Source organism: Seriola lalandi, unplaced genomic scaffold, assembly GCF_002814215.2.
Source record: "Seriola lalandi dorsalis isolate HSWRI2012SDOR001 ecotype SW California unplaced genomic scaffold, Sedor1 jcf7180002054488, whole genome shotgun sequence".
Lineage (NCBI taxonomy): Eukaryota > Metazoa > Chordata > Actinopteri > Carangiformes > Carangidae > Seriola > Seriola lalandi.
The window spans coordinates 472,371-487,588 of record NW_019525041.1 but is presented as its reverse complement, the minus strand read 5'-3'; the positions used below and the strand labels follow the sequence as shown (position 1 = coordinate 487,588).

At 41.8% G+C, this 15,218-nt stretch overlaps 1 protein-coding gene across 2 annotated transcripts in view; it reads right to left on the bottom strand.

The window, feature by feature from the left end:
* The window catches only part of kif5ab (kinesin family member 5A, b), a 60,754-nt gene that overhangs the window by 40,657 nt on the left and 4,879 nt on the right, over positions 1-15,218 (bottom strand). For both annotated transcript variants that reach the window (XM_087175757.1, XM_023412866.2), the window contains exon 2: positions 312-399. In XM_087175757.1, coding sequence (XP_087031883.1) covers positions 312-399 — 88 coding nt within the window. The remainder of the gene's footprint in view (positions 1-311; positions 400-15,218) is intronic.

Sequence of the window (15,218 nt, the reverse complement as noted above, 5' to 3'; positions counted from 1 at the left end):
GGGGGGGGGGGGGGGGGGGGGGTAGACATGTAGAGATGCAGACGGAGGGAGGGGCGAAGGAAAGAGGATTTGACTCTCCAGGGTGTTGGTTTCGTTTGATCTTCTGGATTCTTCAGCCGTGCCGTGATACAAGCTTGCATCTGTGCATTTTGATGCTCATACCTGTAGGTCGTGTGACTACATCACACCATAGAAACTGGTTTTCTCACTGCCTGTAAGGAGCTACTAATGAATGGAGCGTAAAACGACATAGCTGATCTGGAGATCCCAAGAACATGGTGATGTGCAACAAGCTGTTGGATCTGACTCACCTCGGACAATCTGCTTGGCACAGGTGTTGTAGACCTGCTCCTGGGTGGTGTTGGTGGGGAACACCTGGTCAAATACATACGACCTCCCCTGTGAAGGCCAACACAAACACAGTCAGCTATACAGCACAGACAGTTTAGAGAGTACTTCAGATTACTGTCAACACCTCAGCCTCCCCTGTGACTTGTTGTAAAATCCGCCCTGGGTAGTTCGTGGAGCAGAATACAAGGGTGTGTGTGTGTGCGTGTGTGCGTGAGTGAGTGAGTGAGTGAGTGAGTGAGTGAGTGAGTGAGTGAGTGAGTGAGTGAGTGAGTGAGTGAGTGAGAGAGAGAGAGTGAGACTTCACTCACACATCATGTTTTATCACTAAAACATAATGTAAAGCCATATTGCCCATATAAAAAAGTGCCACATCAATATTACCTTTAGACACAGTGAACACGCTTTATAGACGCTGTGTCCATCTGTGTGTATTAGGCCAGAATAGCAGTGCATATATCACATTAACAGGCCCATCTGTCTCCTTTTGAGCGGTACAGTAGCGTCCTGCATTTTGTGCTACTGAGAGGCAATGGGTGTTTTGAATGAGTGCAGCGCAGCATGAAACCTTGGGCAAAAGACTGTGTGACCCCGAGAGAGAGAGAGAGAGAGAGAGAGAGAGAGAGAGAGATCACATCTGAGGTGAAGCCATTAGAGGGAGCGTTCAAGGACTTGAAGACTTGATGTGATGGAGTGGAGAGAAAAATGGAGTGGAGAAGTAGAGCAGAGGAGTGGAAATGCAAAGAGGGCAGCGGAAAGTAGATGACCTGAAACCAATGTTCGCATGTGAGAAAGACCACAAGAGAAAAAACACACGCAAGGCGAGAAGGAATGAAAGAAAAGAGCCCGTATTCATGACTGAAGCAGGTCGAATGTCAGTTAACCAGCCTGCCAGGCAGTAAACACAGCTTGTCCATCAGTGAGGGACCAAGCAAGTCAGCCAAGCAGCTGACTATCAGCCCTTTAACAAGTCACACAGCCAACCAGAGATATGCTAATTCAACACACAGGCTTGGGTTGCCAGTCAGCCAATTAATTAGCCAGCTAGCATCATTCCGCTGAAAAGCAAGTTAGCCCAGATACTCAGTCAACCACTCAGTCAGATATATTTAGTAATGCATCAGCCAAGTTGTTGTGATGAAGATAGTGAGTAAGAGACGTCTAGTCTCCTTAATTAAACAAGCCTCACTGCTAATAGGCCTAATTTAATGCAGTGTGTGTGTGTATGTATGTGCGTGTGTGTAGGTATGCATATATATGTGTATTAAAATCACAGTAGCAGTGTTTGCAATTGTACAAGGCACCCTGGACCACAAGTAATTAAAAAGGGTCCATCCAATCATCACAGTTGTGTTTTACTCACATATTTACACTTCTCATTGTGTTGTATTTGTTGCATGACAATCATTTTGAGCATTAATGTTTTACATGGTTCTGCATGTACAGACTTTGATGGTATAACATTTCTACACAAGATCTCTAAACTTTTCCATGAAAATTAGTGACCTGCATTTCACTCTCTCTTTCTTTCTTTCCGTCTTTCTGACAGAAAAAACATGGTGAGAGATCAGGTAATGACAGGCCACAACAGTTCCCAGGTGGACTCCAAACCAAGTATTGCTTATCTTACACCGCTTGACCACCCACACACCCCAGTTTATTTATTTAATGTGTGTAATGTGCATTGCATTAAATTTCATTATTTCAGTTCAGATTTATTATGGGTTTGCAGGCCAAACTCTAGACAATACTAACACCTACTAGACATGGGACTCATTTTGGGTCTTGAACCGTCATTAATCATAGAGAAGTGACTCAGCTATGCCTGCAGAAAGGCTGCAGCGTTCCCAAAGGGTATTACATTTCATGGCTGACAATAAAGGTTTCTTATGTAATCTGGATGAACTGTGTAATGGACACCAGACCAACAGCTTTGTATTCTATCCTTACTGTCGTGAGGGTTGTATAGTGAGTGTAAGTGGGAGAGCACCGTTACATAAGCAAGGCATTAAATACATACTGGCTCCATGTATCTTGTACTATTCCTGCTCCTGCACTAGAAAAGAAAATATTATTTTCCTATGGGGGTAACACATTAATAATGCTTGAAAATAAACTTTATTGATCCCTCAGGGGATTAAAGAAGAAAAAACAAATTTAGGAATTAAAACCGTTTCAACACGAGGAAAAACAGAGAGAAAGTGAGAGCTGCTCTAAAAAGCTGCCACACACTGTGCACTATCTTGCATTTTATTATTGTTGATTGGTCTTACCAATTGCCATGCTTATGCTTTTCATTGTTACATAATCTACCATAAAGAAAATGACATTTTAGCCAACACGTGTTTCAGTCCTTTACATAAAAGCCATACAACACAGGATCTTGCTCTAAACAGTGATTATCTCTGCACCAGCAGTCTTGAATATAATACACCAATAATCCCCCCCGCACCTCAAAGTATTACATATGGAGCCTGCTTCTCAACCTTTTAAAAGACGCAGTCAACAACCAGCTAGACACAAAATCCCTAAGCCCGAATACTTGTCACTGGCTTGAATAATAAATTCTGTCCCACACTTTCAAGGATGGATGATTTTGTGGTGTAATTCACAATTTATCATGTTTCCTTTTACAGGTCAAAAGCACATTTATTATGTTGGTTTTCATGTCACATTCAATTTAAAACTTTGCATTGATCTGTCAATTTGTGTTAGTTTCCACAATTGCCATAGAAAAGATTTTATTGTTTGTATGATCAATAATTAATTATATGAACTAATGAATGATGAAAACTCCAATTTTATTAAATCACTAATATTTTACACAGGCCTAGAGCTGTATGGGACTCATATGTAGTATTCCACTGGAGTCAGTTTACTGCTCCTCTGCTGAGCTTGGCTAGTTGGATTTAGGAGGACTAGTTTATCTACTGTTACCTGTTTTTCTCTGGTATTATTAGATTTAACTCGTGTGTTATTTATGTGGTATTATAGACTCAGTTACTACGATGCTGGAGCGTCAAAATAGAGTTTTCAATTATAGAAAAGAGGTATGAAATTGGGGTTAAATTAGCTGTAACTAAGGGCAGAGGTGGCTATTTTACCAGCAAGCTTCAGCTGGAGTGGATGGTGTTTGCCTCTGTTTTGTAGCCCTGCAAATTTGGGTTAGGGTTAGTTAGTTGTTTTTTCAAAAATTACACATTTCTTTGGTATAATAATTGTAAAACCTATGTCAAATACTTGTAGTCAGATTCTAGTTTAACCAACATACACATTTTGGCTTGTAGTGCAGTATGCATGTTTTTATTGGACTTTTCAAACCATTTAGGACTTTAATGTTTCAATTTCTATGCATTTTTATGTTTTTTTTAAGAGAAAGTTGCTGTTATACACAGCAGCTCAAGATCCCTTTCACTGTTGCCATGGTTTAACATGCTGCCTGGTTCTGTAGCACACTAACACACTCAGTGTTTACTCTGACAGTGAAATCTCATACATCAATAAAAGAGTATTTAAAAAAACTGTCAGAACAGATGAGTTCAACCTTGTGATTTTTTTTGTCTGCCCTTCTATAACTAAATATTTTGAGAACAATCTAATGAGGTGATAGATTGAGATTGTGTAACATGTCTTATCTTGGTCTGCCAAGACAATCAGGATGTTTTTCTCTCACCACACAGTACTTCCATACGAACCTATTTTATAAAGAAAAGCTGCCACAAAGGAGGACGAAAAAATTCAATTTTGTGCCACTCCCAAGAGCTGTAGCTGAAAATCAGGTTGTATTACTGCAGAGTAAATCACTGAGTGGGAACATTTCCACAGTGAACACCCACTTTAGTGTTCCAGCTTTACATAAAATAATTTGTTTGTGACTGAGGGTGGAGACAGTTTGGCAGAATCCAAGCCTCAATTTTTCTGTATGTCTCTTCTATTTCTTAATAAGCTGAACTGTTTTGCTGTTGTTTTCAAGTGCAGTAATCACAGCTGCAGGTACAAACAAGTTCCCCATCAGAACTGATTAGGGCTGACTCTATTCCCAATGAGCCATTTGTAATGCAACATACAACAACAAATGCAAAATACACTAAATGAGAGATACAGAGGGGAATTGAGATGTGGTCTTCATCGACGTGAATAAAATGAGTCGGTTATGTAAGCTGGATGAAAAACAGCCCTTTGCCAATCATTTGGTCCACTGACTCCACCGTTAAAAAATACAAATCTACTCGTGCTGCATAAATATGATAATAGCATAAATGTACTACACATTCTGTTAGCTCTCTAAGATACATGTCCATCTCCCTGTCAGGCCTGTCGCTGCAGCCAGGTATAGAAACATTTACTGGTTTGTCTGTTTATATAATTTAAGGCACGTCTTTTCAATTATGTGCATGCACATTGATGTAGAAAGCTGGAATGGGAAGCAAAGTGTGTGTGAATGTGTGTGTGTGTGTGTGTGCGTGTTTGCTTTTGTGTACATGTGCATGTGTGCAAATAATATAACCAATTATGTTTGTACATGCAGACATTGTTCATGGCCCTCAGCTTTGTGTGCGATGTCAAACACCCACATCCAATGTCCAGCCTGCAATCTGCCGCTGTCTGCCAGGAGACAAATAGGCAGTGGGTTGCAGGCAGTGAGAGAGAGAGAGACGGGCAGAGAGAGGAAGAGAGAGAGAGGGAGAGAATTAAAAACTGCAATAATCAACAGAAACTGTGAGAATCATTGGGCCAGGAATAGCTGAAAAACAAGACAGATACAAGCAGGGAACAGCAGTTGGTGTGTATATGTGTATATATACATATATATATATATATATATATATATATATATATAGTGGGTATAAACAGCAGTAAAATAAGAGACAGTGAGAGTGAAATACGATCAAGATTGAAAAACGACAGGTGAGGGAAGTGGATAACACACAACAAGAGAGACAATCGAGTGATGGCAAAAGAAAATGAGTTAACAAGCCTGGAAAAGAAAAAAAGGGAGGGATGAAGGGTTGCAGCAGCAGCAGCTGTTGAATTTAGATGGGGGGTCTGCTGGTAGGGTTTAAGACCCTGGGGACCAAAGAGGCTCCTCCCTTACCAGAGGGCTTGGCATGGGTCTCACAGACACATAAATATATGTACATACAGTGTACAGACGCATTTAAATCTTGTACTTATGTGTGTACGCAAACAATAACTTGCCATGAAGGCATCAACTAAGCCTTCTGAGCTAAATGACAGTACAGGTTGTTTGTCAGTGCAGTCCAAAATCAGTCAAGCTGTACTACAGCTGAGTACAATGGATCGTTATTAGTTTTGCAGGTAATTGGTCACTAACCAAAGTATTGGACAAATTTTGACCTGATGATGGATCTAAAAGACGAGTTTAGGGATCACCAATGTGATTACAATTCACCCTTGGGGGGGCCATGAATGTGTGTATGCTGTTGAGACAAATCACTCAAAAACACTAATGTTAACCTCTTGGTGGCGCTAGTCAAAAGTCAGGGCATCACCAAAGGTATTACATCACCTGAGAACCACGAAGGTCTGTATAAAGTTTTGTGCCAGTTTGTCTCAGAGTTGCTAACAGTCACTAAAAACCAAAAATCTCAACCTGCTTGTGGTGCCAGAGAAAAGGTCAGCTGGATTCTCTTTGGGGACAATTAATATCGACACAGAATTTACCCAAAAAGGTGGCATGCAGTGACTTTAACAGATAGGCAAGCCAAGCAGAGCAGCCAACCAGTATCACCAAACAAAAATATACCTTTTCATGACAGTAGCAAATCTCTCTTAACTTCAGGGCTCGTCTCATGATTTTGTGCCGCCTGTCTTTCCTGTGCTGAAAGTATCTCTCCTGAGTCTTGCTTCTCTCTGCCTGGACATCTTCATCTGTCTCCTCCCTGGCTGAATACATTTTAGGGATTATTTTTCTGAACTAACAGTAAACATATCAAATCTGCTGTATGGAGGAAAAATGTCACTGCTATGGTAATCTTCAGCATATTTACCATTAACTGACAATAACACCCTCCAGTGACAAAGCAGAATCCTGTATTTACCTGCATCAGTGATATTAACTTTTCCTGGCTCATCGTCTGGACTGTAGTTGGGAAACACAGAGGAAACTTGTGGTGGCAGCAAGCACCACAAGAAAGCTAGCTGCCGTTATGTCTGTTGGGTGACTAGCGATAGCCAAAGTGTGTTTGTCAATCCCAATACCACCCCTCACAGGCTCAAAGTTTTGGAGGCGCATTCCCGGTAAGTTTGTGAGGGCTGTCCCACTGTCAAACCATCGAGGGCATGAGGGCTCTCTAACAGACTTTTTGAACCCTTTATGGACACTTTCGGTAAGTCCGCGTGACTGCAGACTTTGTGACTTCGAATTACCCAAAGTTCATAGCATTGCGACACGGGGTTTCCATCGTTATCAGGGGACGCCCGGAAGCGTAAAAAAAACGGTAATAAAACGCAAGAAATAATAAGATAGAAGAAGAACAGTTGACAAACAAGCATGTAAGGAACGAACCCTAATGTAAGCATTACAAGAAAAAAAACAGTATGTGACAGAGCTCTGTAGTTATTTGTCATATGATCACACGATGATAAATTACAAATATCCAAATTGGATCAGATCCAACATTGTTTTTCTGTTTACAAACAGGGAGCGAAGGAGGGGGAAAAAAATTACACTCAAATGTCCATAACCCACAAATGAATGCAAATGTTTTGGCATCATCAAGGTAATATGATATAAGTGCTGTCCCATTCCTCTTTAAACTATTTTGAGCCCTTGCAGCCTTGCACACTCAAACACTCACCAGGTGATGTAAATTAAATCTGTGGGGGGTCAGGGTTTTAAGATTTAGGGGGGACATTGGGACTGGGCCCTTGATTTAGCCTCCGTTCAGCGATCAGTTATGACCCTGCAGCCTTATACGCATGCGCAGACGTGTGTGAAACCTTAACTTGCACATTAAGAGACAGCAGTAGCAAGTAAACTAGCAAATTATACTGATTTATCATCTTTGTGTAAGATCTTTAGTAAGTTTGACACAGAATATTGTTACATAAGTAGCGCATCTTACTTCGGGAATAGCTCAAAGTACGCTGTGTGTGTGTAGCGGGCGAGAGCAGTGTGGCCGGCGACCTGAGCAGAGATTTAGCATGTTAGTTAGCAGTTAGCAGTGTAGCTGTGAATGTACAGTGCCATGGATGTGCCAGTAAATAAATGCTACGACTCCTCGAGACCGAAGTTCCGTCGTCTTCCCTGTGCTTCCCCACTACAGTCCACAAGATGAGCCGGGAAAGGTTAACAGCACTGATGCAGGTAAATACAGGATTCTGCATTGTCACTGGAATTCAGTTCATGGCAAATATTTTGAAGATTACCATGGAAGTGACATTTTCCTCCATACAGCGCATTTGATATGTTTATTGTCAAAAAAATAATCCTAAAACTTCTTCAGCCAGGAATGTGACAGGTGAAGATGTCCAGGCAGAGAGCAGCAAGCAGGAGAGAGACTTTGAGCACAGGAAAACAGCCAGTACAAAATCCCTGAATTTAAGAGAGATTTGCTACTGCTGCTGTCATGAAAAGCTATGTTTTAGTTTAGTCCATACTGGTTGGCTGCTTGGTTTGGCTTGCCTACCTGTAGAATTCAAACCACGCCACTGGATTAAGGCAACTAAAACTACTTAGTTAAAGGCATCCTGTGAAGTTTTTGACCCACAGTAGAACTATGGGCAATGTTTTTTGTTGCTCCTGGTTTTTGCTTTTTGTTTTTCCTTGTTTTGTTTTTTTTTTAACCATTTTTGTATCATGAGCATCAAGGATGCACATGATGCTTTTGATGAGAAACAGTAAATCGTAACTTTGTTTACAAGAAAAGGGCACATGGTATCTCTAAGGTTAAGGAGAGATCATGGTTATGGCTAAAACAAATCAGTCAAGGTTACAAAACCAACACTGACAGCTGTCTCCCGTGCCAAAGTTGCACGTTATTTACAGTCTCCGCCCTGTGAGGTTTTACAGCACTATAATTACCTCATGCCACATCCACCTCTGCTTCTGACAGACAACAGGCATTACTCACACGGCCATAAAAGGTCACTTGTCAGGAAACTGTAAGCATAGATTGTTTTAAGTGTCTGTGCAATTGACAAATGACTTCATTTTCTTCATTTAATTTTTTTTTTTTATGAGGACAAAGGTGCAGTAACAATATCCACAAGAAAATGGAAACACAGAAGACAACACCCTCTGCATATGGTGAATATTTGTTGGCTGCCAATGCTTGCTGAGAGGGAACAATGCTTTCCAAAACACACACACACACACATACACACACACACACACACACACACACACACACATATATGCACATTTAGATTCCATTCAGGACATTTTAATGCTTGTCACATCCTTCCTCTCCATCTAGTTTCAAACCAAAGTGCCCCTCCCACCAACCAGGAGACATATAGCTAAATGTTTTAAAGGCAGAGCTGGATGAGATAAGAAGGTTAGGCATGTGTTCCTCCTCCTCCTACACATTGGTGGGCTGTCAGGCAGGCAGGCAGACAGGCTGCTCACTTTTTGCTCCATGGCTCGTTTGCAGTGGTTTGGTGTTGGTGTGTAAGCTCGACTGAGGGCAGAGGAGGAAGCGGAGGAGGGGTCCCATTTTTGTCTTATCAGAGTCTAGTGGTTGAGAGAGAGAGTATGTGTGTGTGCACCTCAGTCTCTGTCAGCCTCTGTGTCTGTCTCCCCCACAAACTCATCAACTATCCTCTCTCTCTCTCCTCACACACAAATTCACATACAAGCGCAGTGAGACTGACAGGAGAGAGGAGTTCAGGCTGCCAACGTCTGCTCCATCCGTCAAGCTAATCAGGCTTCGAGCCCCAGATAACAGCATCATTAGCAGTTCTCTCAACAACAGAAAACCCCTCACAACTGCTAAAGCTCCAGTCACACAATATTACCAAACGTTGCTGTATCTCCTAATTCACTCTATAGACAAGTCTAAGCAGAGTCGACTGGCACAGTGCCTCGAGGGCAAAGCGGCTCTCACTGCTTTAGATATACAGCAGTGAAGATTGGACGCCGAGATCCAGTGATGGTGGTTTATTTTTCAAGTTGTCTTGCAGCTATCTTGTACTTTTTTGTAGCTATTTTACTTAATCACTAGCTTAAGGAGCCGAAGTTTACCACCCAACATTACATTGTTAACACTCTGCTAATAATTTCACATATTTTCCTGCGTCAAGTTGTTTATTAAAGATCCACATGTAGAAATGGAGCAATTAATCCCCCATCTAAGTGAAATACTCTGCATAATTCATCAGGGTGAGTGAGAGGGGGAGGAAGGAGAACAGAGAAGTGGAGAGCTTAGGAGAGGGAAGATTAGGTTTTGTTCACTGGATTTCCGACCAGAAAATAGGAGCAACACCAGCCTCCCTACGGACAACAGGAGAGTGAGAAAAATGGAGCTTCAGAGCCACATCGACGCTGTGAGTTCAGGAAAACGAAGAGAGAGACGGAGGAAGACAGACAGACAGACTGAACGTAAACCATGACAGATGAACTGAGACGGCCTGCAGGAAGTTACAGAAATAATAGACTCAGATAAGAAAAAAGACAGCAATAAACATGCTGAAAAATATTCTTAGTCTCTTAAGTGCGTCTTGAAAATGGCACCACTCCAGAAGTACCATGGTGGCTCGACCTGCCTGTCTTTTAGGGCTGGGTAGCACTGAAATTCAGAAACTGTCTAGCAGTGAAAGCTCTTGCTGAATGGCTAATCTTGTTTACTTAGTATCAGGTAGTTACTGCCTGACAGTTGAGTTTCAAAGTTAATTCTTGAGCGTAGAAACTGCTGTTGACCAAACAATCTCACGTCAGGGTCCATTTCCTTTAAATAAATGGCTTGACATTTTGGGGAAATACACTAACTCTTTACTGCGTGTTAGAGGAGAAGATTGATAAGACTGTAATTTCAGCAGCTAGTTAGCATGGCACAAAAACTGGGAAACCAGGGGAAACAGCTCTGTCTGAAGGAAACAAAATCTGCTGACCAATACCTCCAAAGCTCATCTGTTAAAACTTTACACCTTTGTTTGTTTAATCCACACAAAAACTGATGTGTTAAAAATGATGGATTACCAGAGTTCACTCTTTCTTGGTCAGGAGCAGTGACTTCCTGGAGTCTTGTCGTCACTGTGAGGTTGCCAAACAGGCAGCTCCCTGTTTCCAGTCTTTGTGCTAAGCTAAACTAACTGGCTGCTGGATTCATATTTATCATACATGTCCAGTATATGCAGTATCAGGTTTCTCAGCTAATTCTGGGCAAGAAATCTATTAACTTGACTATTGAGATACCATATTGACAATAGGATCCCAGAATATCAAATAACATTCAGCTCTACTGTCTTCCTTGAGCAGAAAAGAGCTAAACACATATACACCCAGGAGAGGTCAGAACATCCTGTAACAGCAAAGCACACAGAAAGTTATACCCTGTTCAAATAGACTGGTAATGCACAGCAGAGACACAGAGAGAATGAAAGAGGGGGAGGGAAAGAGCATGAAGAAGTGAGGAAAACGAGATGCCTCATCATCTAAGTGACATTTTGAAGGTTCCAGTGCTTGCCCACAATGTCACATTTGAATGGGTTTCCAGCCTTCACATGCCTTCCAGTTATTTATGTTATAGATGTATAGAAATCCTACAAAAAAATAAAATAAAATAGAAACAATGAGTTGTCTGACATGAATTGGGATCAGCGACCTCAGCCTGGAGCAAATAGCTTCGATCAGAACCTGAGACAGTCTGAGAGCCCAGCTATTAGCTGTCTTTTATCTCAAAGGGAATATTTGATGTCAAAGGAAATATTCGAGGTCTTGTGGACTCGCCGTTGCTATCTCCATTTCAGCCAACAGCCACCTGCTGTCGGCTCAACCTATGTGTAAGCAAGTCCAGTCAAAATTAATTCATACAGGATGCATGATTACTCATGACAGCAGCTTTTGTCTCTGTCTGCATTGCTTCTGCACAACAGGCAAAGAAGAAATCTTTTTTTTTTCAGGCAGCAAGCTTACTTTAAAAAAAAAGCACCATGCCTAAGTGCTAATATAGCTCTGAATGCATAAAGTAATCCACTTAACACTTACTAACACATAGGGAATAGGCAATGCATCAATTTATAACAAGTTAAAATTTATCTGCATGTTTTCTTGTTAAAAAGGGGGCATGCTGTTCCCCCACTCATTTTGAGAGTGACGCCATGTTAAGAAAGAAAGCTCTTAACCGAGCCATTGATCCCTCTCTGCCAATAATTGAATTAGTGCATGAACCCGTGAGCCAACTGTGCTGACTGAATTTAGCTGAGAGGTAATGCTCCGATGAAATGATAATGCAGGCAACTTGTAATGCAACAGTCACAGACATCTCCAGCTCTGTGCCAAATTGAAATAGAGATTTTGTGTGGTGCTGGTCCACAGTTCCAATTAAATCTGAATCCAGAGCCTCAACACAGTGACTGATCCTCAAAAGTGCCAGAGGAAGACACGTGCAGTAGTCCACCATCTACGCCAATGAGCCACGTCGTACGATTAGTATGAGCCCTGTTAATGACCACATGTGCCAGAGAATGAATAATTAATTAGGCCTCAGAAGTGTAGGATGGAAGAACCCATAGAAATGCATGTTACATTTCTATCAACTTGTGTACGCTGCCAGCAATTAGTAAACCCAGTGGGGAATAGCAGGGTGGAAAATAAAGCAATCCAAGAACTAGTAGTAAGAAATGATTTTAATATTGCTATAAAAATCAACAACATGGTCATGAAGATTCTTGTTGTAATTCAGTTGCAATTTATGGCGGAGCCATGCAGAGAGGTAATGTGGATAATAAAAGGCCCAAAGAAAAAAAAGTTTGCATAAAACTGAATTAATTAGAAATAGAGAGAGAGGAAAAGGTGGAGTAAAAGAGGGAAAAAAATCTGTGTTGTGATTATCAATGTGCCGACTGGGAGCTACAAAGACACAGCATCATGGTGCTGTAGCCTGAAGAAGTGTTTTTTAAAGTCTGGATTGGGAACAATCCTGGGCCATGGAAAGATTAAAATAACTTGAAATTGATGTTTGCCAAGATTTTCCAAGTCTCTCTGATGTAATGTAGTTTGAATAAAATCCTAAAATCAGGGCAAATTAGATTAACCTAGATCAAAAACTGTAAAGGAAAATGTGCTTGAAAGCATGGCTCCCCTGAGGAAGGGGGAAAAAAAGCAGTGACCTAAAGTAGATGTCGTGTTCTCAACTGTCAGTTCGATAAACTGAACCGTGATTAACTGAAGGAAACAGAATTTCTGAGCATGCAGAGGGCAGGGAAGCTCCTTTCCCCTCTAAGGGATTTCCTCCTTCCTGTGCTATAGTAGCAGGCCAATATAGCACCAACTGCTTGGGGTCTTGGCATATGCATACACGTGTGGGAGCATGTGCGGATGGTTACGATGTACTGCCCACAGACGCCGATGGCAGACATGGGGACCAAGCGGCATCCTGGGCAGGGCCGTGGCTAATGAGGAGAGGATGCTCCATTAACGCTCCCCGGAGCTAAAAGCCTGGTAGTCACAGCCCACTCCTGTCATAAAGGGGAAGAAATGGGCAGGAAAGGTACTGACGAAGTGGCACAAGCTTATCTAACCCTGGCATGCGTGCACGCTGAGTAAAAATAAAGATGAGCTGAAGGAACTGGCAGCTAATATCCTGTTGAGTGTGGCTGCTGACTAAATTGGTGCCAGTACAATGTTAATATTAGGGAAAAGATGAGAGGGAGAACTGGCAGCCCATATTGGTATGGGTTGCTGGTAGCTAGATGAGGTTCTCTACAGTTTAAAGCAGGACAAGTTAGCCATAAGGTAGCGGTGATTAGAATATCGATTTGGCTCTTGAAAGAAAGCGAAATTAATGTCAGCAAGTCCTCTTCTCATTCTGTAGACTCCTCAATTCTCACAGGCAGTTTGGCACTTGGACCTTTTAATGTTCAGATTCCTGATTGACAGGACACCCCCACCCCACTTCCACTGAACTTCTTCTCTCACATCTTCCCAAAACTACTGCTGAGTCATGAGGAAATGAGCAGCGGACGGAATCATTACACCATGAAATACAGCCAGACAGAGGAAAAATACAGTGAAGCTTGTGTTGAGGAAGAGAGAGGCAGAGAGAGAGAGAGAGAAGATGAAGTCTGATCCCAAGTGGTAGCAGCTCTGATGGTGGCGTCCGACGGGAAAAATGAGTGCAGACCCTGACCCTACACTGCAATCCCATTACACTGCCTAATTGGATAGGGTGTGTGCACAGCAGTGATAGAATTAGAGCACTAAAGTGGAAGAGCAAGGGAGCCCTTTGGACCTCCATTTCTGATTCGGTTTGGTTTGCAGACAGTTAAAGCCATTGCAAGGAAAAATATCCTTGAGGAGAAACGGCTCCAATAGAACTATAAATAACAAAAGGTGCGAGACAAGTAGAAGACTTTACGCGACTGACGTTCACCGGCAACAGTTTGTTTCAGAAGCAGCTGTTTTCCTCTCCTATTTTCTACCTTGGAGCCTAATCAAGGAAGGGGCTAGGAAAGAGAATGAGCTCTCAGCCATGAACGATAGGAGGAGAGCCGCAGCCCCATTGGAAATCAGACTTCTTTGAAATAGAGTGGCTGCTGATGAATAATCGGTTAATTCTTAACGATATTGCATGCCTATTTTCTGCAAGAGCAGCACACCTTATGATCTCAGTTCATTTTCATTCATCTCAGAATGAGAAATTCAGCGCCTTCTTGCAGAAAAGAGCAAAGCCCAAATGAAAATTGTGAGCTTAAGTGCAAAATATACTCCATCTCCGTGAACCTTTTGACAAGGCCGTTCTAATCCTCTATTCATCCAACTGAAAGTAAACAAGGTGTATGTACTGTATTTCACAGCTGTGAGTACAGCAGTCGTTACCACCATGGAGTTTCTATAGAAGACTTGTAAGCAGTCAAGGGAAGCAGCCGCCAGGGAGAGGTAATCCATAGAATTATAAATGGTGTGCAGAAAATAGAGAATCAATAGTGCTTTAATGCGTACATTTCAATTGAGTTCACTAATGTCGTTGGAGGGACCCAATTCATCGCAAGCAAGTTGACCCTCCTTCCTATCCATCACGGTCAACCGAAACATAAAAAAATCAAACAGTTCCATATGACCGTGACAGGGAGGTCAATGTGGAGGTTAAGGACTTGATGTAATGAGTTTTACAAACTATAGTCAACACAACCACCCAACATACACACACATACACACACAGACACACTCATACCCCGAGGCAGCGTCTGACAGGATAATTGCTGACCACTAGGGTAACAAACATAGAGAAGAAACTTTTTTGTTTTTATGTTTTGGTTCAAAACTAAATCTCTGGGATGCAGGCTCATTAAAATGTGGCCTGCCTCTAAAGCTGGAGAGTAATGGCCCGCGATGAGAGGGGCCCACAGTTTCAGTGATACAGTGACCTATAGTTTTAGAAACGCTGTGCAGTAAATCCACTGTGGAGATTTAAAGCTCAGAAATAGTTACGCTTAGAAATGCAGAGGGATCTAATACTCTGTGTTAACAAGTTGTGTCATACTCCCTTACCCCCTTAAGTTAAACTCAGCCCAAGCATGGCACTAAAAATAATCATAAGGGTTTGCAACAACAGCAGTCAAATGAACCATAAAATTATTTCATTTTGGACAAAGGGAATGAAAATTATGCTGTTTATCCTCTTGAGCACCAGCACCACTAGACTTTTGCATCTTAAGAATAATAAACACCAACAAACAATAATAAT